The sequence below is a fragment of the Tupaia chinensis genome, unplaced genomic scaffold (genome assembly GCF_000334495.1).
Source record: "Tupaia chinensis unplaced genomic scaffold, TupChi_1.0 Scaffold000565_1, whole genome shotgun sequence".
Classification (NCBI taxonomy): domain Eukaryota; kingdom Metazoa; phylum Chordata; class Mammalia; order Scandentia; family Tupaiidae; genus Tupaia; species Tupaia belangeri.
In genome coordinates this window covers 1,479,698-1,503,378 of record NW_006160078.1, presented here as the reverse complement: position 1 = coordinate 1,503,378, position 23,681 = coordinate 1,479,698, and the positions used below count along the sequence as shown (strand labels likewise).

The 23,681-nt window shown below is 40.5% G+C and overlaps 1 protein-coding gene and 1 pseudogene across 1 annotated transcript in view; both read left to right on the top strand.

Annotated features, from left to right (window-relative positions):
* The window catches only part of CNTN4 (contactin 4), a 252,313-nt gene extending 236,127 nt beyond the window's left edge, over nt 1-16,186 (top strand). The window contains exons 17-18 of the mRNA XM_006157939.3: nt 10,210-10,378; nt 13,545-16,186. Coding sequence (XP_006158001.1) covers nt 10,210-10,378; nt 13,545-13,645 — 270 coding nt within the window. The 3' untranslated portion in view covers nt 13,646-16,186. The remainder of the gene's footprint in view (nt 1-10,209; nt 10,379-13,544) is intronic.
* Nucleotides 4,656-5,069, top strand: LOC102471896 (activated RNA polymerase II transcriptional coactivator p15 pseudogene; annotated as a pseudogene).
* Nucleotides 16,187-23,681: the final 7,495 nt, after the last annotated feature.

The following is a 23,681-nucleotide window of genomic DNA, read 5'->3' as shown; positions in this document are numbered from 1 at the left end:
GAAAAGAAGGTATGAATGAAACCAGTCTCTCTGAAGTCAACTCAGATTCAAAGGGAGGAGAAATAGATTCTACCTCTTCATGTGAAAAAGCGCATGAATGGGCAAGGAAAAGGGAAAGAAGTGATGACAGCCATATCTGTAGACCAGAACATGCACTGAGGAAACTGATGGGGAGGCTGACTCAAAAATCTGTGAGGAATGAATGAAGAAACTGGGGATATTTAACTTGATTTTAAAAAAAAAGAAAAGACTGAGAAGCATAATAACCACTTCCAATATCTGAAAGGCTGACAAGTATGATTGTTCCTGAAGTTTCCAAGGAATAAAGCTAAGGTCAAAGAGTGAAAGCTCAATTTTACTTTGTAATAGCCAATGCTAATAAATGGACTTAGTTCAAAGAGCGCGGGTAGTTCTCCATCACTGGAAATAATATAGCATTATCTGGATCACCACCTAGTGAGATGTTAGAAAGGGAAATACGGTATAGTGTGGTCATTGAAATTATATGGTACTTCATTTCCTTTCTAGTCCTGGAATGTTCTGAGTAAACAACTTTTAAAAAGCTTTTAATATAGCTCAACCATAATCATTGGGCTATATTGACAATGATCTTGACCTCTAGTAGTTTTGCATTAATCCTTCAAAAGAAAAATTATTCTTCTTGCAATTTTGCAAGTCAACTTAATAAACTGTCTCATAGTTTTCATTATAGGAAAGATTATAAAACCAAACCTATAATTTCAAAATTTTTTCAAATAGGAGAGCTTAGAAGTAAAAATTTTCAGGGGTCTAACAAAATGGTCTTTCATCTACCACTAAGTAGATGAAAAGGTTGCCAAGACATGCCCACTAAATAACATAAATGCCAGAAACTGGCTGGGTGGAAGCTACAACCAAGTGGAGAGTGTGTGCCGCTATCAAAATGCACCAGCTGCTGCTCACCTCCTGCCTTGAGAAAAAGGACGCACAATGCTTTAGATATTCCAGTGTTTTAGAAGATGCAGGGAAAATGGTTTATTACGTGAAATCTTCCATTTTAAATGTTGGCAAATTGTCCATTTTTGTTGTTTTGCTTTTAAAGAACATTGGAAACAATGCCAAGCTTTGTTGGGACGCAGTCCACATGAAGCCTTTGGGCTGCCAGCTTGTGACTTTTCTGTGTAGAGATGTGGAGAGTGGTGGATGGGCAGTGCTGCTGGGCACCAGTTAAAGAATACAGGATCGTAGAAAAGTACTGACGTTGGGAACTGCCATAGTAGGTGGTAGAATTTTGAGTAATGTGACTAGAAAAAGGACGTGGAAGACCCTCTCTGCCATGCACTATTTTTCCTTCATCCATATGGCACAGACTTGTATTCCTGCAGTAGAGAAACAATCCCTAAGAGCTAATCTGCAGGATTTTTACTGGGTCCTTTTTGTTTTGTTTTGTTTTAAGAATTATTTTGTTTAACTTTGTTATTATATATATATTTTTTTTCAATTTGATCAGAGAGAAACAAAGAGAGAGGGAAAGTGAGGAAGCAGGTCGCCAGGTCTGGGACTCAAACTATGGTTAGCCATGTGGGAGTCCAGCACCCTTAACCACCATGCCACCTGTTTGCCCCAGTACTTTTTTTTTTTTTTTTTGAGAAAGAGTGATTGAGTAAGGGAGACAGAGAAAGACATGGCTGTTTTTTTGAAGAGAGATTTTGTGCCTTAGGGCACATGAGCTCGCTGGAGAGAAAGAGAGAGAGACAGAGACAGATACGGTGAAAGAGAAAGTGAGAAATCACCACTCAGGGGTGATGACCATGCCGTGATCACTTCACTTCCATTCTTCTCCCAGGACCTTGGACATGCATGCACATGCACCCAACGTGAGTTTCAAACCACTGGGTCCAGGACTCAAACTGTGATTGACCATGTGGGAGTCTAATGACATAACATGTACACCATCTGCTGGTCCAGAGTCATGGCAAAATATTTTTTTGAGAGTTTTTTTTGGTTTGTTTTTGTTTTTGTTTGTTTGTTTGTTTGTTTTATGCCACAGGTAGCGTGCGCTCGCCAGCCAGACAGAGAGAGACATAGAGACAGAAAGCGAAAAATCACCCTCCGGGGGGATGGCCACACCACAATCCCTTCTCCTCCATTCTTCTCTCAGGATCTTGGGCACGCATGCACATGCGCCCGGTGTGAGTTTTAAGTCACCAGGTCCGGGACGCGAACCGCGGTCGACTACATGGGAATCCAGCAACATAGCCATTATGCTAACTGCTGGTCCTAGTCATGGCAATTTTTGACCAAATTATGATTCGTCCCACCCTAGCTTCCCAGTCAGCTGGGACCACAGGTATATACCACCATGCCCAGACTGGAGGGCCGAGAACCCATTTGAACCTGAACCTCCTATGTGGCTGCAGCCATCACTCAGCAGCATCCTTCCAGTGTACCACTGCTGTTAAGCACCGGGTCCTTTTTTAAAAACACATTCTTCTGGGAGAGTCACATATACTTACCCTACAGCCTAAAGAGAGAGGAAACCATTGGACCAGCCGTGGCATGGTTGCTGGATCCCACTGTGCAGTTGGAGAAATGAACCTGAAGGCCTGAAAAATATACCAAGCATGTGTGTGTGTGCCCAAATCCTGAGATCAGAATGGAGGAGAGGGCCAGCAGGTGGCATAATGGCTACATCTCTGGACTACCATGTAGTTGACCATGGTTTGAGTCCCAGACTTCACACCAGGTGCATGTACATGTGTGTCCAAGGTCCTGAGAGGAGAATGGAGGAGAAGAGATTGCTGTGTGGTCATACCACTTGGGGGGTAATTTATCACTTTCTGTCTCTCTCTCTTTCTGGCAAGCACAAGCACCCTATAGCAAAAACCTCTCCAAAAAAAAAAAAAAAGAATGGAGGAGAAGGGATTGCAGTGTGCTTTCTCAATTTCTCTCTCTCTCTCTCACCCCCCCCCGCCTCCAGCAAGCACATAAACCCTCTAGCAAAATTTAAAAGAGAGAGAGAGAAAGAGAGAGAGAGAGTCAGGGAGAAAAAGGAAACACATATTTTTGTCCTCTATTGACTTTAGGTAAATCACTTATATTCCCTGGACAGCATTTACTCTTTTATTAAAAGAGAAATTTCTGGTATCTTCATTTTTTTCCATTCCCTTCCATATCTGCTCCTCTTCCCTGGGATTGGCTCCCTACATGTCTGTCCTTAACCAAACACACATCTTTCAGGTCCTAACTTAGAATCTTTCCCTGACAATTGGAACTCCTCTATTTGCCAGAGTTTTAGAAATATTGGAACCAGCAGATGGCATAATGATTATATCACTGAACTCCCACGTGGCCGACTGCAGTTTGAGTCATTAACCTGGTGGCTTGAAACACACCAGGCGCATGTGTGTGCATGCCCAAAATCCTGAGAGGAGAATGGAGGAGAAGGGATTGTGGCACAGCCATTCCCCTGGGGGGTGATTTCTCACTTTCTATCTCGCTGTCTCAGTCTGTCTCTCTGGTGAGAACACAAGCCCTATACCAAAAATCTCTCTAAAAAGATATATTTTTTCTTTAGTCTTTGTAATTGTAATTAGCTGATGACTTGTGAATCCCCAGACTATCAGCTCCCTGAGGACCCTGCCTGAATTGCCTCAATCTCGCCATTATTACTTCAGCCAAGGATGCAAGTACTTGATCGTATTAGAACAGAGATGTCATTTCCTGCACTCCTAAATTATTAGGAGTGAAACAACATTATTAGGTGAAACAAAATTAAAGCATTATCTTTATCTATGACAAAGGAGATATGGAATTGTTTACATTGGAAGATGAATGAGGGAAGAGTAGACTACACAGAAGAAAAGAAAAGAAGGCAAGAATGAAGACAGATCTGTGAGACATCAGGGTTCTGATCCACGCTAAAACTGCCTGCTCACCTTGACCTGGAGGATGACAAAGAAGCGCCGATGTGACACAGGCCGCATTGATTTAACCAAACTGAAGGAGAGCGTGAACAAGAGAGCAAATATTTTCTTTCTAGTTTTCAGTTATGCCCATTAGAGCAGATAGAGAAAGCACAATCAAAATGCAGAAAGCTTTAGGAGTCCCTGGGAAGTACACGAGTTCCCTGGGTGAACCTTTATCTAGATTTTAAGCTCATTTTCAAGCTGGTGGTAAAACAAAAGTGATGGGCAGGGAGCTTCCTAAAATATTTCAAGGAACCAGACAAAAATGTTAGCTCGGTAAGAGATCCTAGAGATCATCTAGTCAAACCCCTCATTTCACAAATGCGAAAACTTGAAGCCCATTGAGTAAAGTGAGTTGGAGTGCCCTCCGCTCTCTCAGGGGCAGGGATCAATATGCAAGCTGAAGTTTGCTGCAGCGAACTGAGTCTGAAAGATTACAGGCATTTTTTAGGAGAAAAAGTGAGTAATAAGGATTATTTAGTTGCCACTTCTTTGCACTTGTCCTCCCTCTCAAAAACTCTCATATGAGCTTGAGCTAGTAGCATCTTCCAAGAAGATGCATTTATTACCTCAGCAGACATTTTTGCAGAACATAGAAGGTTCACTTGAGCAACATAGAATCAGGCAGGACGTGTGATGGAGTAACGTGAGTCAAAAGACATGCAAGGGGTCAGTCGGGAGCGAGCGAGCAGGAGGTTGTTCGATAACAGGAGCGGAGCAATGCTTAAATCAAAGGAACTTGTTTCATCAAGCTCTCCTGGCAGTGATTCTGGCAGTGAAGTTGACAAGAAGTTAAAGAGGAAAAAGCAAGTTGCTCCAGAAAAATCTGTAAAGAAGCAAAAGACTGGTGAAACTTCTAGAGCTCTGTCATCTTCCAAACAGAGCAGCAGCAGCAGCAGAGATGATAACATGTTTCAAATTGGGAAAATGAGATATGTCAGTGTTCAGGACTTTAAAGGAGAAATTCTAATTGATATCAAGTATTATTGGATGGATCCAGAAAGTGAAATGAAACCAGGAAGAAAAGGTATTTCTTTAAATCCGGAGCAATGGAGCCAGCTGAAGGAACAGATTTCTGACATTGATGATGCAGTACGAAACTGTAACATCCAAGCCATATAAAACCTATACTGTTCTAGTTGTTTTAACCTGTCTTTTTACATTGGCTTTTATTTTCTAAACGTTGTTTTCCAAGCTATTGTATATTTGGAGTGCAAAACAATTTGTAAGATGAATACTTTTATTTAATTTGCATTATTAAAAATGTTCTGAGCAAAGTTAACTGTCAACTTTATTAAGAAGGATTGCTCTGTGCCCAGTACCTAGTGTAAAATAAAATCAAGTAATAAAAAAAAAACAAAAAGACATGCAAGGACATTTGACCCCCCCCCCTGAAAATATCTGCTGGACTTGGTGTAGGATTTGGGGATATTACTTGGATTTCTAAGGCAATAGAAAAAAGCATTAGAACAAATTCAAATTGGAGAGCATAGAGCTAGTTCAGATCTGAGTAGCAGACCAGATGTTATAATCTACTTAGGCCATGGCTTTTTTTTTTTTTTAAGTTGTTTTGTTCACATTGCCTTGTTATATCTTCTAGATCTAGACTATATTTAGGCAAAACTGAGTCCCACCCCACGTAGGGAATTTTGTATCTGGGGGCATTATGGAAGGATGGCGTCAAGTGTGCACAATGCTGCAGAAACCACATGTGAGTACAGCGGAGGAGAGAGGAGTTAACGGTGTCACCAGATGATAGGCAAGGACACTTTCTGAGTTCTTGATTCCTAGCTTCATCACTGCCTTTCTTTTGGGGGCTAAGACTGGAGAAGGCAGACTTTCTATCCCTCCTCAGTGAGGTCCCTCTGAATCTCATTGTGCCTGCCATAGCTATTGACTTGCTACACATACATGTGCGTGAGAATATTGTGGGTTGTCAGAAAAGTCATGACGTACTTTTACATAGCTTTCACTCCATTCAACAAATATTATAAATAAATGTGCTAAGCACTGTTTTATCTTAATTTCATAATAACCAGTGAGATAGGTGCAGCTATTAAGCTCTAGTTTTAGAGATGAAGAACTGGTGCAAAGTTTAGTAAGTTGTCTAAGTCAGTAGCTAGTGTGTTGAAGACCTGGGACTGAATACCACATGGTGGATCCAGAGTCTCATCTCTTAGCTGCTTGATTATTTTGTCTGCCAGCAATAAACCAAAATAGAAAGGGATAATAAAGTATTGCACAGAAAAAGAAATCTCAGTGTGGGGAATAGAGAGAGCCAAAGGTGGTCAGGAGAGACATTATTTTATGTAGAAGTCAAGAAAAGCAACTTTTTTTTTTTTTTTAAGTCTTTTGCCAAAGGGCCTGTGAACTCTCCAGATACAGAAACAGAGAGGGAAAGTGAGAACTCATCCTTCCAGGGGTCAGGGGATGGCCATACCACAATCTCTTCTCCCCTATTCTCTTTTCGAGATTTTGGACATGCACGCACACACGCCTGGTGTCATTTTCAAGCCACCAGTTCCAGGACTTGAACTGTGGGAGTCCAGCACCTTAAACACCATGCCACCTGCTGGCTCCAAATTTGCCCTTTTTTAAGAATACCAATTCCACCCCTAATGGGGAAACCCTCTGGCCTAATCACTTCTTAAAGGTCTCACTCCTTAATACTGTTACAATGGCAATTAAATTTCAACATACATTTTAGAGGGGACAAACATTCAAGCCACAGCCAGTTTGGCCATATTTTCCAGCTTTTCTACAGAACCCAAACTTTTCCGTATCCATAATTTGTTATTTTTTAAAATGTTGACATATAACCAGAAGAAAGAAATTAAATACTGCAAGGGCCAAACAAATAATTCATGCAATCTGGAGGTGACCCATGGGACACCAGATTTTTAGTATCTAAATTCCTTGGTTGGTATTCATAAAGACAGAGAACAGAGAGGGGCATCAATTTGCCCACGGCCAGGTCAAGCCCATCTTAGTTAAGAATCCAGGCTCTCAAGCCAAACTACCTGAGGTTGAATGCAGGGTTCATGACTCACTGACCCTGGGGCCCTAGAGGTACCAGGTTCATCTTTGAAATCAGAGTAATGACTGCCTACCTCTAGAGGCAATCCATGTAAGCACTTAGAAGGCGTAGTGGTCAGACATGTAATGGTGGAAGCAGATGGTAATGTTTGCTCCTGGTATCATCATTCCTACCAATCTGTCCTCCCCTTCGTCTCCCACTCTGGCTGATATCACATGCAGGCACAGCCTTCAAGTCAATCAGCTGAACCAAGTGTTGGGTGTAAATAAAGGTTTTACAAGACTATTTCGGTTCCACTGCAGTCCCTAATATTACAAGACTGATAAGCAGTGCTGATAAACGGGCTACTTTTTTCCTAGAAGTGTTTCTTTTTGGATTTATATTTGAAACTAGTTGAATTTTCTGAGCTCTCACGAGGACCAGAGGTAAATCAAAGAAGCAATTTATTCCTCAAAGCCAGATGTGACCTTGCATCCCATCAGCCTTCCCAGTCTCCTGGAGGGCCGTGATGAGAAGCTTTGACAATCCCGAATGTGCCTGAGGATTTATTCGAGCCTAATCATTAGCAAGGGGATGCTGAGTCTGATACAACTGATGCTCCAGAGAGGGAGGGAGGATGCTTATGAATCTTTCCACCTTAAGGAAATTGTGTTTTCCACCTTGTATTAGAGAGACATAAATTAAGGTGATGAAATGCCAGGGAACAAATGGGATCTAAACCATTTTAAGGGGATTTTTATGAATTTCACTTGTGTTTGGCTTTGTCTTGAGATAGAAGAGTGACCTTATGTCGCTAACCTCAGCAGACTGAAGTTGATAGGAGGCCTTAGGGAAGGATGAGCTAGATTCGTAGTTCTCAAAGTGTGATTCCTGAATCCACAGTACTGGCAATAGCCGGGAACATGTTAGAAATGTGAAAGTTCACATCCTACCCCAGGCCTACTCAGTCAGAAACTCCAGGATGGGGTTCCTTGATCGATGTTTCAACAGACTCTCTGCCTGGGTGATTCTGGTACACATATGAGTTTTAGAACCACTAATCTAATCTATGATTCTCATCCTATTAATATATTACATCACCTCAGTTTTATTTGTTTTCTTTTTTTTTTTTTTTTTGGAGAGGTTTTTCACTATAGGGCGCGTGCGCTCTCCAGACAGACAGACAGAGACATAGAGACAGAAAGCGAGAAATCACCCCCCGGGGGGATGGTCACACCGCAATCCCTTCTCTTCCATTCTCCTCTTGGGATCTTGGGCATGCATGCACACACGCCCGGCGTGAGTTTTAAGTCACCAGGTCCGGGACGCGAACCGCGGTCAACTACATGGGAGTCCAGTGACATAACCATTACGCTAACTGCTGGTTCCCAGGTTTGTTTGTTTTTTTTTTTTCAATGTACTACAGCATGGACCAATCTCCATAGAGACTCAGACAGGCTGGAATGGAACTGGAACAAGGTTTCTTGACCTCTTCGTGGTAGACCATCTGAGCTAGCTAATTCTTTGTCACAGGGCTGTCATCTGCACTGTAGGATATTCAATAGCATCTACGGTCTCTGCCTGCTGCAGCAATAGCAAAAAGTAGTAGTTGTGACCATGAAAAAAAAAAAATGTCTGCAGATATTGCCAGATACCTTGCCACTGGGCAAAACTGCTCCCCCACACTCCTCCTCCTCCTGTGGAGAACTGCTGGGCTAGAGCATCAGTATTTTACAAGCACCCCCAGGTGGTTCTTACAGGTAGACAGGGACCATGCGACCTTGTCCTTTTCATTTTGGGGGCAGCGAGAGGGGGTAGGCTATAGTGGTTTTAGAGTGTAAGGTTAGGAATACTCATCTCTCCTTACCAGCCCTACGACATCTCTGGGCCTCTGTTGTATGACTGTCATAGCAGTTAAACGTGGCAATGTTGACAACGTGCCTATGAGCATAGAAAGTGCCTGTGGAACAGTTGTCATTTTGACCTTCGTTGTAATCAGACAGGTCGATGCACTTTCCAAGACCTTTATGCTTTGTTCCTGATTGGCTGATGCCAGTCAGAGCAAGCTATGCCAAGCAGGCAAGCATGTTTCTGAGGAGAGCTAACAGACCACCTCACCTAAGGAATCACAATCAAAACTCAGATCCCAGGGATACTAAGGACAAAAACATTTAAGGTGTGTGAGGTGGATTGTTGCACACTACAGACAGTTTCATTGTGACAGTGACTGCCACATAACATCCCTTCTTACCTATAGCCCCTCAAAAAGGGTCCTGGTGGGAAGGAAAGGGGAGTTATTACCCTTGTCTCAGCAACCTTCTCCCTGTGCTGAGTTGTCCTCTCTCTAAAAGATTCATGATCATAATAATCTATCAGGCCTTCCTTATGTACCTAACCTTGGCCATGCATGTTTTGCATTTTTTCTTTATAGATACTTCTTCTCTGAGCCAGGCCATTACTGTATTCAATGTTTGTGTAATCTTGAAAACGCCCCCAAAAATGTGGGTATTGCTGTCCCTAATTTTTTTTAGAAAGATATTTGCTATAGAGTGCATGTGCTCACTGGAAAGACAGACAGAAAGTGAGAAATCACCCCCCAGGGTGTGGCTGTGCCACAATCCCTTCTTCTCCCTTCTCCTCTCAGGATCTTAGGCACTCACACACACCTGGCATGAATTTAGACCACTAGATCTGGGACTTGAACCATGGCCACCTACATGGAAGTCTAGTGATGTAACCATTATGCCATCTGCTGGGCCCTGCTGGGCCCATTTTATAGATGAGGGAAAGTGAGGCTTCAAAAGGTGAGATAGTATACCATGGTCAACAACAGAGGTCATGCTGACAACTGTTCCACAGATACTTTCTATGCTTATCAGCACTTGATCAGTCTATTCTGATGCCAAAGCCCCTTATATTTAACTGACTCTCTCCATTTTTAAGTAGGTATTCATTTCTCCCGGTGCATCAACATGCCTCCAAGAGGTTAGCCACCAGTGCAGTGGTGGAATCGAGTCCTCCCTGCCGCCACCGTGCTGCAGCATCCTTTCAACTCTTTCCTCATAAGGCAATGGCAGCTACAGACATGCCCCTCACTGTAAACGAGCCTTCTAAATGTGAGTGGGCAACAGGACAACCTCAACATCCTGCATCTCACTGGTGCCCAGAGGTGAAAATAAATGAATGCTCCATCTTTGAGCCTTTTGTGAGGACAGCAGGTGACACCTGTTCTTTGTGTATTGGCAGGTCTTGTACAGATGGAACAGACAAAGCAGTACATCTGTCATTGAAACAAATAAAACATCAGTGGAGCTTTCTTTGCCTTTTGATGAAGACTATATCATAGAAATTAAGCCATTCAGCGATGGAGGAGATGGCAGCAGCAGTGAACAAATTCGAATTCCAAAGATAACGAGTAAGAATGTCTTTTTTCCCCCCTTTTCTCCTGGCCTGCCTTATTTTATCAGCCTTCCAGATGAGTCAGGACTTGAAAGAAATTAAGCCCGCAAGGGAAGACTTACAATAAAAATGGACGATACCATCCACTTTCCTCAAACAGCTGATGTTTGCTGATCACAGGCAGTTTCATGCAAAACACGGTTTGCCTAGTTTTGCTGATTTAATCAGTTGCCAATCAAAAATCAGATTAAAGCTGCCCCCAGTCAGTCATGCAGGCTTTTCCATGCTGACCCATGCGGATTGCATCTCTATAACCCAAGAATTGCAGCTTAGAAACTTAAAAGCGTGATGCCATTGGAAAGAACAAGCGGAGGGTTTTTAAAAAGGCTGTAGCAGTTTGTCTCCAGTGAGACAATGTCACTCAATGTCTTTAGTTGAGAATATTTTGAATTTAACACTGTTTATCTTGAGTGGGTATGTGTAACATAGGTACCTAAATGCATATAGCTAAATAGTAAAGATTATCTTCATGTTCAAATATTGTTGAATAACACGTGAGCATATTCTTTATTTGAGAAAATACATTCAATCCTGTTTTTCAAATACTGTGTTTGCAAATGTCTCAGGAGCAATAGTATTTTTTGTTCTTGGGATTCGATTTATCTAAAGATAAATAACAGAATAGGTAAATCCATGGAGACAAAAATCATAGCAGCTTAGTGAGTACTGGGTTTTCATTTGGGGTTATAAAAATAGTCTGAATATGGTGGTACTAGTGACACCTTACTGGAGGGTACTCAATGCCACTGAATAGTTCTGTGAAAACTAGTTAAATTGGTAAATTGTGGACCATCAGGTGGCATGGTGGTTAAGACACTGTACTCCCACATGGCAGACCACAATTTGAACCTGGACCTGGTGGCTTGAAAATCACACTGGGCATGTGTGCGTGCATGTCCAAAATCCCAAGAGGAGAATGGAGGAGAAGGGATTGTGGCATGGCCATTCACCCCGGGGGTGATTTCTTGCTTTCTGTCTCTCTGTCTCCCTGGCAAATACCGCACCCTATAGCAAAAAACAAAACAAAAACAAAAACAAAACTCGTAAAAAAAAAAAAATACTGGAAGGAATTAGACTGTGCACTTCACCAAACAAGGGCTTTAACTTTTGGTGAAAGGGAGCCAGATTTATGGTGAGATATGAAAGTAATCTCTAGGCCACAAAAACACAAGATTGAGGTTTATTGGGAGATTTATTTATCTTCCTTTGTTCAAATATGACTTCAAACTTTTTTTTTTTTTTTGGAGAGGTTTTTCGCTATAGGGCGCGTATGCTCACCAGACAGAGAGAGACATAGAGACAGAAAGCGAGAAATCACCCCCCAGGGGAGATGGTCACACCACAATCCCTTCTCCTCCATTCTCCTCTCGGGATCTTGGTCACGCACGCACACGCACCCGGTGTGAGTTTTAAGTCACCGGTTCCAGGAGGTGAACTACGTGGGAGTCCAGCGACATAGCCATTACACTAACTGCTGGTTCCCCTTCAAACTTTTTTTTTTTATCATTGCAAGAGTTGTTTTTTTCTTTTCCTTTTTTTAAAGGCTAACTGATAATTCTTGGTTTCATTTATTACAAAAACATATTAAGCAATTATATTGATGTAGTTATTAGATGATAAGGATGTGACTGTGAGCAAACTGAGCTCTTCTCTCAGGAGATTTTTTATTATGTTAGTCAAAGAGATCTTATAATCTTGAAGAAACTCTAAGTGACAGTTGGCAACTCTTACCATAAAAAGATGTAAGACTCATAAGAAAAGTTTAAAAAAGGATTGAGATATTTTTACTTGGAGAAAAGGGTTATATTTAGATAGACATGAGTTTGAATTCTAATTCAATCTCTTTTTATTTATTTATTTATTTATTTATTTATTTATTTGTTTGTTTGTTTGTTTTTTAGGTTTTTATTTGCCATAGTGCACATGCACTCACTGGAGAGAGACAGAGAGGGAAAGTGAAAAATCCCCACCCCATCCCCACAGGGGATGGCCATTCTGCAATTCCTTCTCCTCCATTCTCCCCTTGGGATTGTGGGCATACATACATACATACATACATGCCTAGTCTGAATTTCAAGCCACTAGGTCCAGAACCATACCTTAACCTCCATGCCACCTGTTGGCCCCCCAGTTCAGCTATTGACTGGCTAGGTGATCTTACACAAATTACTTTACCTCTCTGGACACTAATCTCATCATCTGTTAAGTGGGGGTGACACATAGTCCACATCCTGTTTTTGTAAGATTTAAGTGTAATATTGGCCCATGCCCAGCACAAAGACAGAGTTCAAAGGGAGTCATGGGGCCAGACAGTGGTGCGTCAGAGAAATGTGATGCTCTTCTGACCCACATAAGAAGGTTCTTGGTTCACATTAAAAGCCTTCCCTGAGTATGCTGGGCATGCTCATGCCTGTGATCCTGGATGACTGAGGCTAGAGGTGGACCATGACATCAAGACCCTTTTAGAGATTCTTTCTTTTTCTCTTGCTCATGGAAGAAATAAACTTTAAAAATACTAATAAAAAGGGAATAGCAATTTTCATCTTGTGGCATCATTAATATCTGATAAGATTTTTATCAGTATTGTTACTAGATTTGTTGAAGTTTCTTCCCACATTAGCTAGGGAAATCCTCATTTTACAAATACTTCAACAGCGGTACAGGGATGTCTTACAACCTGTCCCCACATTCACAGCTGGGTAATCATAGATATTTAAAAGACATAAAGGAGACTTGGCAGTTAGGGTGCTGTATCCCTAATGACTGAGTCTGTGGTTTAAGTCTTGGGCCTGGTGGCTTGAAAAACACACCGTGTGTGTGTGTGTGTGTGTGTTTGTGTGTGTGTGTGCCCAAATCCCAAGAGGATAATGGAGGAGAAAGTATTGTGGGATGCCCTTCCCCCAGGGGGTGATTTCTCACTTTCCCTCTTTCTCTATCTCTGTCTCTCTTTGGCAAGTGCATGCACCCTATGGTAAAAATTTAAAAAAAAAAAGATAATCATTAAGATATAATCATTCCCAGTAGAACCCAACCAGTTCTGCTGTTTTTGAAAGCCCACTGATCCCTTTTCTCTTTGTAGCCAAGATGAGGTCATTCTGAGTGACTTTGTCTTCTCCTTTCAGATGCCTATGCAAGAGGATCCGGGGCTTCCACTTCGAACGCATGTACACTGTCAGCCATCAGTACGATAATGATTTCCCTCACTGCTAGGTCCAGTTTATGACAATAGTAATCTAAAAGACTTGCTGTTTATAATATAAGCAACATTTAGCTAGTTGTTTTGAAGACACCCAGTACTAAGTAATATTGTTGTTCAAGTACATCTTATTACTGGAAAAAAAAATGTTTTTTGCTTCTTTAGGAATGGCATTATACAGTACTTCCTCAAAGCAAATCTAGCTTTGTCTGAAGTTTCTTTGGAAACTCTGCAATGCACTGAAGACATCTGTAATATGATGTTACCAAAGCAGTTTACATATGTCCTTATATGCATATTTTTTATTATATATTTAGTGTTTTATAGAATTTTTTAAAGTTAACATATATTGTAGATATTAATTTTTTTCCTCTGCTGTAAAATGCTATGGGCGACACAATCATACAGTTATGATTTAAAAATATTTCCTTTAAAGACAGAGTTTGAACTTCATCTTGGTAAATACATTGCAAATGACTTGTACAGTTTTACAAGGACCTTGTGGCAAAACAGCTGAAGATTTGGTCTATAACTCAAGGATGCTATTGTAGATTACTTTCTGAATGGTTAATGCATTGAATCAAGTCCTTCCAACATATACAGTATGTTTTCCTGCCCTGTTGTGAATTTTGTTGTTGCACACAAGCAAGATGGTTTCAGGAGTGGCTGCAGTCTCGAAAGCTACAGTTCGCTGCCCAGGAGGCTCCTGTGCAATACTCCCATCCCTGAGTTTAGCATTGTATGGTAAGATTTTCTTTTCACTCAACTAAGTTAGCATTGTCTTTGTAGTAGCATTATCTTAGACATTAAATTTGAAGTTACATAACCTGTAGTAACATAGACCAAACGTTACTATAGTCAACCAAGTCTTTCGAAGGATAAAAGATCATTTTACTATCTTTAAATGTATCTGTTTTGAATGTAAATTTTAAGAAAAGTAATTCTCTGTCAATGGATTCACAATTTCTTTACAAAATGTCTTATATATAACATGTGTGTCTCTGTAATAATAGAGCCCTTCTTCTGAATCAACGTTACATATGGAGTTTGGAAGATTTCTCCTATTTCAGCAAATAGTTGCCACAAAGAATTTTTCATATGACTCTATAAAAGATCTTTAGTACAATTGTATGGTATCTTGATGATTCTCCTGTTTTGCAATAGGTAGCCTAGTTGCTTTATAAGCTTTACCTACTAAGTCTTAAAATCACACATTGGAAAATGACAATATATAAAAAAAATAACGTATTCTTATGAAAAGAACTATTTGTTATGATGGGGGAGGTTTTGTAAGCTGACACAAGTGGAACAGTACTATAAAAGGCAATGAAATTTTCTATAAAAATTTTCACATGTAAACACGCGGCCACCTTTTCTTCTTTCTGAGAGAGCTCTAAATTGCCTGTAATTTGTCATTTTTGCTTACAAAAACATAAGTTAACTTTTCAACCTTCTAGTTACATTGATCCAATAAAGGCATAATCAGGATTCCAGTTGTGTAAAAATTAAGATGGTAACCGGAAAAAAATTATTGTCAGTATTTCAAGTTGTGTTCCTTTCTTAGTTTGATATGGTTACTTCTATGTTAAAATAAAATAAAATTTAAAATCACACGCACAAAAAAAAATCAACAAAATAATAAAATGAATGAAAAAAAAAATACCCCAGGTAGTTCCCGACCCCAGTGTAAATGATATTTACCAGTGATCTAGCATATGTAATCTTTTTTTAAAGGTATTGTTAATAAATATTCTGTCATTTGTAAAGATACTTGTCTTTTGGGAGCATTTTTCCTACCTGCCTGTCAGGGAATTTGGTAGCTCATCCTCGTACTAGTTGCAATTTGGGATCATAGAGGGACTCAAATGTCTCTGGCCATGACCCAAAGCTAGATGACCCAGAGCTATTCCTCTGCAATTGAGAACCCTGAAGACACCATTTCAAATCCTCTTGGGAAGCAGAGAGGGTCAAAACTCCACAAATAAATGTCCTCAAGATCAAACTTCAATAATTTCTCTTGATTAACCAAGTCTTTTGTCTATTTTAGCCAAGTCTATCTGTTGTTTCCCCTCCCTTGTTGCTAAAAGGATAAAATCTAAACTTGAGCATTTAAGGCCCTGCTTAATTTTAATCAACTTAACTTTACAGCTAGCCACACTGAGCCCTCCCCGGCCCCTGAACACTGCTTGCTTTTGGTCTCACCTCTGTGCCTTTTGGTCTCATGGCTGTCCTTTCCTAAAATGCCATCCCCACTTGTCTCTCCCACCCACATCCCAACTGTCCTAGGGAAGCTCCAGCCCCAGCTTGTTTGTGAAGTCTCCCCACACTTCTGTCCATTGTGATGTCCTTCCTCTGAATTAGCTGCAACCCCTGTCAATATCACTCGTTTAGTAATTAATCAGGTACTACTTTTGGAAATTTCTTGTACTGTTGCATTTTAACTTAACTCCTGTATTGTTACTTACTTTTCCTTGTATGTATGCCTTGTCTTCCCAACTAGATTGTAAGCTCCTTGAGGGCAGGGACTTTGGTCTTATCTTCCATGTACTTTCCATAGTGCCTAGCACAGTGCCTTGCAATAAATACTCATTGATTAATTGATTGAAAGGGTCTTTGAAGTAGCATTTTGCATTAGTTGCCTACTTGTGTGCCACAGCAAATCAATGAGAGAAGACGATGCCACTACTTTTGTGATGTACTGGAAAGTGTTAGAAGGCCTGGCATCTAACATCATGCCTTGAAGAAATCCTGTAGCCTCTCATCTTCATCATCTGATCAATGAGGCCTTGGATTAGCTGAGTATGACTGAACTGAAGATATCTCGAAAAGTGCCCCATAGGCTCTTTCATCCACACTTCTCTGATTTGTTGGATTCTGTGGTTGTTGAAAGTAGGCTTTCTGGTTGCATGCAACAGAAGAAAATTAATTGAATGATACAGGTTTATCACACAAGCCAAGGATATATTGAGGGACCAAATCTTGATGAGAATAAGATCCTGGCCATTCTGGGGGTTCAGACGGCAAGAACTTTGCAAAGTCTTTTCAGGGTGCTGTTATGGGGACAAATCATCTTTGTTTCTGATTTTAAGGCCACTTTTCTCATTATCTAAATTCCCAGGAAAGTGATCAGTCTAATTTGGATCACATAGCCAGATTATCTGGACCACAAAAAGCCTGCACTCATAAGAGAGGGATAGATTATTAAGTGAAATAGAAATGTTGTTTCCAGAAGGTGTTAGAATAGATGCTGACTGATTCTAAGCAAAAGACTTTCTATGCTTAGCCAACCAAGGAGGCTTTCCCAGACCCTAGGCCAAAATAATGCACTGAAAATACATGTATTGCTGCCTGAGTTTTTTTTTTTTTTCTCTTTAAGAAAAAACTGGGAAAATATACTTTAATTGTTTAACTTTTTCAGGTATTCACTTTTCCCGTCTTTTTTTTTTTTAATTGTAATCCACCTGTGATTTCACTGTATATGTGTGTGTGTGTGTGTGTGTGTGTGTGTGTGTGTGTGTACATATGTTCTTTTTCTCGAGGGACTTAAAAAACCACAGATTTAGAATGTGAATGTTTCCCATCACCAAAGTGAGGTAAACTCAGCTGGTACATCATAATAAATTCTTATTAAAATAGAACTTATATTTACTTATATTTTTATATAAAATTCTCTTCTGCTAGATAACTGGATTCTCTCAGTGTGTCTAGTTTTTATAGAGACCTAGTGGCACCTTTCCATGGGGACAGAAGACATGAATGATAAACTGCATTTCCCAGGTAAGCTCTGAAGTCTCCATCCCATGAAGTGGGAGATGCCATAAACTTTTATCTTAAGACTGAGGTTTTTTTTAAAAAAAATTCTTATTTATTTGTATTTGTTTTATTTTATTTTTTCGAGAGATTTTTGCTATAGGGCGTGTGCACTCACCAGTGAGACAGAGACAGGAAGCAAGAAATTACCCCTTGGGGGGATGACCATGCCACAATCCCTTCTACTCCAGTCACCTCTCAGGATTTGGGGTACACACGCTCATGTGTCCAGCATGAGTTTCAAGCCACCAGGTCTGGGACTCGAACTGTGGTCGCTATGTGGGAGTCTGGCAACATAACCATTATGCCGTCTGCTGGCCCCAAGACAGTTTTACCTATCTTTAAAATTTGGCTGCTTACATCCAGGAAACAATGTTAAATCCTGACTAACCTTTTTCCAGGCTTTTCCACTGTCCTTACCTTACTGAAAATATGCTCAAAGAAAGTGGATTTATAAACAATATCGACATAGCACACAATTAGCTACTAAAATGTCATGGAACTTTTAAAATAATTTAATATAACCAACCAACAGGTGATTCTTTAAAATACTGCATTTAAATGTTGATACAACTGTTCTCCACTACCACAGATAATCAAGAATTGACTGCATTTTTCAGTTGATACAATTAGAACAATGATCTGTCTAAAAATGTTATGGAGACAACCATAGTGATTTGCAGGGCAAGTCTTTAGCTTTTTTTTTTTCTTATTCTTTTTATTATATCTTGACAAATTATAGTTGCAAATATTTATGACGTTTAGAGTGGTGTTATAATTTTTGAATACTATATGGAAAGATTAAGTTAAACTAATATATTCATCACCTCAGATATTTAACATATTTTTGATGAGAACATTAGAAATTTACTCTCAGCTATACTGAAGTGTATAGCATTTAGTTATTAGCTAAATTCACCATGCCATACAACTGGTCTAAAAATACCTAACTTCAGGATCTGCAGATGGCATAATGGTTACATCACTGGAGTCCCACGTAGCTGACTGTGATTTGAGTCCTGGACCTGGAGACTTAAACTCATGCCAGGCACGTGTGTGTGTGTGTGTGTGTGTGTGCATGCCCAAAATCCTGAAAGGAGAATGGAGGAGAAGAGATTGCTGTGTGGCCAACCCCTGGGGGGTGATTTCTTGCTTTCTGTCTCTCTCTTTTTTTCTGTCTCTGGCAAGTGCACATGCCCTATAGCAAAAATCTCTTAAAAAAAGAAAAGAAAAGAAACCAATAAAACTAACTTCTCCCTCCTAATTGAGGCTAAGTACTCTTTGCCTATCATCTCCCCATGCCCCCACCCCCAGCCTCTAGTAATCACCATTCTACTCTCTGCCTCTATGAGTTCAGTTACTTTCGATTCCACGTGATAGTTAGAATGTAAGATATTTGTTTGCCTTATTTTACTTAGTGTAATGTTCTCCAATTATACCTGTACTGTCACAAGAGATAGAATTTATTTATTTTTTAAGGCTTCATTTTATATATAGACTACTCTTTCTTTATCCACTCATCCCTTGGGGCAAGCCTTTAAAACCAAGAACTTGCAATTTGTAGACATTCCCCAAATGCCAGCGGCTAGGGCTTTTCAAAGGCAGCCTAATGCAATCACTAAGCATGTGGATACTGGAACTGCTGTGTGCATCCTGTTGACTGGCACTTACTAAGCCAGATAAAGTTTGCAAAGCTCAAGCACATGGCTCTCTAAACATTAGTGATTGTTTATAATCTAGTTACTGTTTTTTCTTCTCGAGGAACTTAACAAAACCACAGATGTAGGATGTGACTGCTTTCCATCACTAAAATGACCTAAACTCAGTTGGCACATCATAATCACTTATTTAGATATTACTATTTAAGTAGTAATATTAGTAATAATAGTGAATACAAAATAGTAATAGTAATTAATAGTAATAGTAAATACTACATAGTAATATTTAGTCACTTTTATAATAAAACCGAATGCTTGATAATTTACACAGTGATGCTAATATTAATAAAATAAGAAGGCAATAGGGTCCTCATTTAGGTGCCAGGTTTTCTACAGAGCCTCTGTTTTTCCATCTGGCATTGCTCCCTTTTGCCTGTAACTCCCAGGGCACATAATCAGTACCTGCTCATGTCAGTCATCCCTTTGTACCTAGTATTGAAATCCCTTTCATTTGTGTGTTCTCCCTTTTAGCAGACAGCGAACTACTCCAGGTTAGAGCTGGATGTAATTCCTGACCATGCTCCTTGAGCTTGGGGCCTGTCTCCTTCCAGCTTGAATGCTAGCAAAGCTGAAGGCAGGAGATGATTTGTCATCTTTTCATGATTTCCTAGTCCCCCCACCAGAGTGAGATTACATGCAAGTCAGGCTGCCCATTCTGCAAGGAGGCTCCTTTTCCCTTCGTGCCAAATGGGCTGTGCAGATTAAATGTTCCAATTCCACAAGTCAAGTGTAAACTGCAATACTCAACAGAGTTCACAGTTTAAACACAATTGGCTTCTTTCCTTTATTACTGACAGTTATGATCAGTTGCAGATTACCAGAGCTCTAATATAGATCGCACAGAGATAAACTTTATTTTTTTTTTAAAAAGATCAACTGTATGATAGATCTGAAAGTCTGGAAATTGTAAGGCCAAGGTACTTTGTTATGGTTGCAATTGAATGGGATATTTCCATCTCTGTAACTTGGGTTTTTGTTATATTTTCTTTCTTATTGTTATGAATAATAGTTAATATCTTTGTTTTCTAGTTTCCTTAGTGCTCTTTACACTAAGAAGTAGGAGATGTAGATTTTATTCATGTTTCATTTATGACATGGAGGCAAAAAGCTGATACCAGAAACCAAAATTTATGCAGACAGTTCGGAAGTCAGAACTAGAATATAGAACTCTTTAATTCAGTGCATTTAAATACCTAGAAATATTCACTGAGAGAAAGGACACGGCACTTTTAAATTCTAAGACACTGAGTAGGCAAGAAGAAAATGGGGAAGTTGGAGGTGGAATGTTTGAGGCTGAGATGTGGGAAGTGGAGAAGTCCTCAATAATGGCCAGGCCCATGGCACTGCTGCTCAGAGGAGCAGCATAGAAGGCCCATAACATGAGCTTTCATTATACAGTGAGGAACTACGGATGTAATTCCTGACCATGCTCCTTGAGCTTGGGGCCTGTCTCCTTCCAGCTTGAATGCTAGCAAAGCTGAAGGCAGGAGATGATTTGTCATCTTTTCATGATTTCCTAGTCCCCCCACCAGAGTGAGATTACATGCAAGTCAGGCTGCCCATTCTGCAAGGAGGCTCCTTTTCCCTTCGTGCCAAATGGGCTGTGCAGATTAAATGTTCCAATTCCACAAGTCAAGTGTAAACTGCAATACTCAACAGAGTTCACAGTTTAAACACAATTGGCTTCTTTCCTTTATTACTGACAGTTATGATCAGTTGCAGATTACCAGAGCTCTAATATAGATCGCACAGAGATAAACTTTATTTTTTTTTTAAAAAAGATCAACTGTATGATAGATCTGAAAGTCTGGAAATTGTAAGGCCAAGGTACTTTGTTATGGTTGCAATTGAATGGGATATTTCCATCTCTGTAACTTGGGTTTTTGTTATATTTTCTTTCTTATTGTTATGAATAATAGTTAATATCTTTGTTTTCTAGTTTCCTTAGTGCTCTTTACACTAAGAAGTAGGAGATGTAGATTTTATTCATGTTTCATTTATGACATGGAGGCAAAAAGCTGATACCAGAAACCAAAATTTATGCAGACAGTTCGGAAGTCAGAACTAGAATATAGAACTCTTTAATTCAGTGCATTTAAATACCTAGAAATATTCACTGAGAGAAAGGACACGGCACTTTTAAATTCTAAGACACTGAGTAGGCAAGAAGAAAATGGGGAAGTTGGAGGTGGAATGTTTGAGGCTGAGATGTGGGAAGTGGAGAAGTCCTCAATAATGGCCAGGCCCATGGCACTGCTGCTCAGAGGAGCAGCATAGAAGGCCCATAACATGAGCTTTCATTATACAGTGAGGAACTACTGGCTGCCCTCTCTGTGCCTGGCACCATTCTACTACAGGGTGATGTGGCAGTCAGATGCAGGTGGGGACTCAAGGGACTGGAAGCAGTATTTTGTCACAATACAGAGAAATGCACTGATAATAATAGTCATCAATGGCTATCTGCCAGTCTCAGTGAGTATCAACCTGGTGAGTTAGTTACTGTTTATTATTCCTATTTTATACATAGAGAACCAAGGCTAATAGGTCGAGGTTTGTCCCAGGTCACATGACTGACCAGAAAGGTCAAGAATTCAGATGCGGGGAACCAGCAGTTAGCGTAATGGCTATGTTGCTGGACTCCCACATAGTTGACCACAGTTCGCGTCCCGGACCTGGTGACTTAAAACTCACGCCGGGCGCATGTGCATGCGTGCCCAAGATACCGAGAGGAGAATGGAGGAGAAGGGATTGCAGCGTGACCATCCCCCCTGGGGGGTGATTTCTTGCTTTCTGTCTCTATGTCTCTCTCTGTCTGTCTGGCACACATGCGCCCTATAGCGAAAATCTCTCCAAAAAAAAAAAAAAAAAAAGAATTCAGATGCTGGTGGCTTAGCTCCAAGGCCCCACTCCTCCAAAACACCTGATAGCTATAGGTGATAGATAAATACATAAATAATAGATAAATAGATAACTGATGGACAGGTAGACAGACAGACATTGGTTCCTATGCGGTAACAAGAAGAACAGGACATGGTAAACTTCCAAGGACATTGTAGACGAGTTGTTGAAAACAACTCAGGGTCACGGGCTATGCTTCCAGGTGTAGGATTCCTACAGAGTAAGCCCATAAAGCTCAGGTGTGGTGATTTCTGCACCCCCAAAATGGCCCAGCTTGTCAGCCTCTTTCTTTAACTAGAAATCATGTTTTTGCTTGTTTGTTTTTCATAGTTGATTTCAAGTATCTTAGAGCATTCACACGCAAGTTACCATGCAAGATCAGGACTGAGAGATGAAATACAGAGGACCAGTTAAACTTGGATTTCAGATTTTAAAAGTGTACTTTATTCGTTTACGTCCCATGCCATATTTATCTGAAATTCAAATTTATGTGGGCCTCCTATATTTCAGTTGACTAAATTTTTTTTTTTTTTGGAGAGGTTTTTGCTATAGGGCGCGTGAGCTCGCTCGCCAGACAGACAGACAGAGACAGAGAGACAGAAAGTGAGCAATCACCCCCCAGGGGGGATGGCCACACCGCAATCGCTTCTCCTACATTTTCCTTTTGGGATCTTGGGCAAGCACGCACATGCGCCCGGCATGAGTTTTAAGCCACCGGGCCCGGGACGTGAACCGTGGTCAACTATGTGGGAGTCCAGTAACATAGCCATTACGTTAACTGCTGGTCCCTCAGTTGACTAAATTTGGTGACCTTACACAGGGAGGAAGATGTGCCCCCCCAACCTCCAGTGAGGTCATTATTTTCTAAGAATTTCAGGGTCTTCACTTGTGTTATCAGAGCTCTGAAGATTAGTAGCTCTGAGGGTGGGACTTGAGGTTTACTGTTGTGAATTCCTTTTGTTTTAATGACCTCTTCTCCCTTTCCTTGGATGGTGTGAAGATGTTGTGTGTATGCACATGCACACGCACACACACACGTCTCCAGAGAGTCAGGGCTGGTGGATGAGGATTTTTTTTTTTTAATTTTATTTTTTAGAGCTGGCAACAATGAGTATAAAGTCACAGCAATCTTTCCCGAGCACAGGACCACACTTTTGAGGCAAGGAGGTGAAAAATGGGGTCAGGAGTACTCTGGAGATATTTCAAAAGGGTTATAAAAAGAACTTGTTCCTGAGAAGAATCTAAGCCACAGCTGGGTGTAAAATTAAAACCTCTGAGCCCACATAGTTGGCAGTTTGAACTCACCCAGCCGTTCCTCCTGTGCGTAGCATTGAACAAATAATTTGTTGAGTCCTGAGGGTGTGCCCAGCACTGTGCTGGGCACTAGATAAGTGGAGATAAATTGGATTAAGGCTTCCCTCCTTACACAGAGAGAAACATGCACTTATTTGAAATGTAGTAGGACAATGTGGGCAGATAAAAGTATGGATAGAATGCTGGACCTGTGTTTTTTGCAGAACAACCAATAATGAGCTTAAAAGTTCAGTCAGACACAACAAATTTTCTCACTCCTGAACCCGTACAATAAAATACTTTTATTTGATGACATATTATCATTATTTTCTTAAATTGGTGAC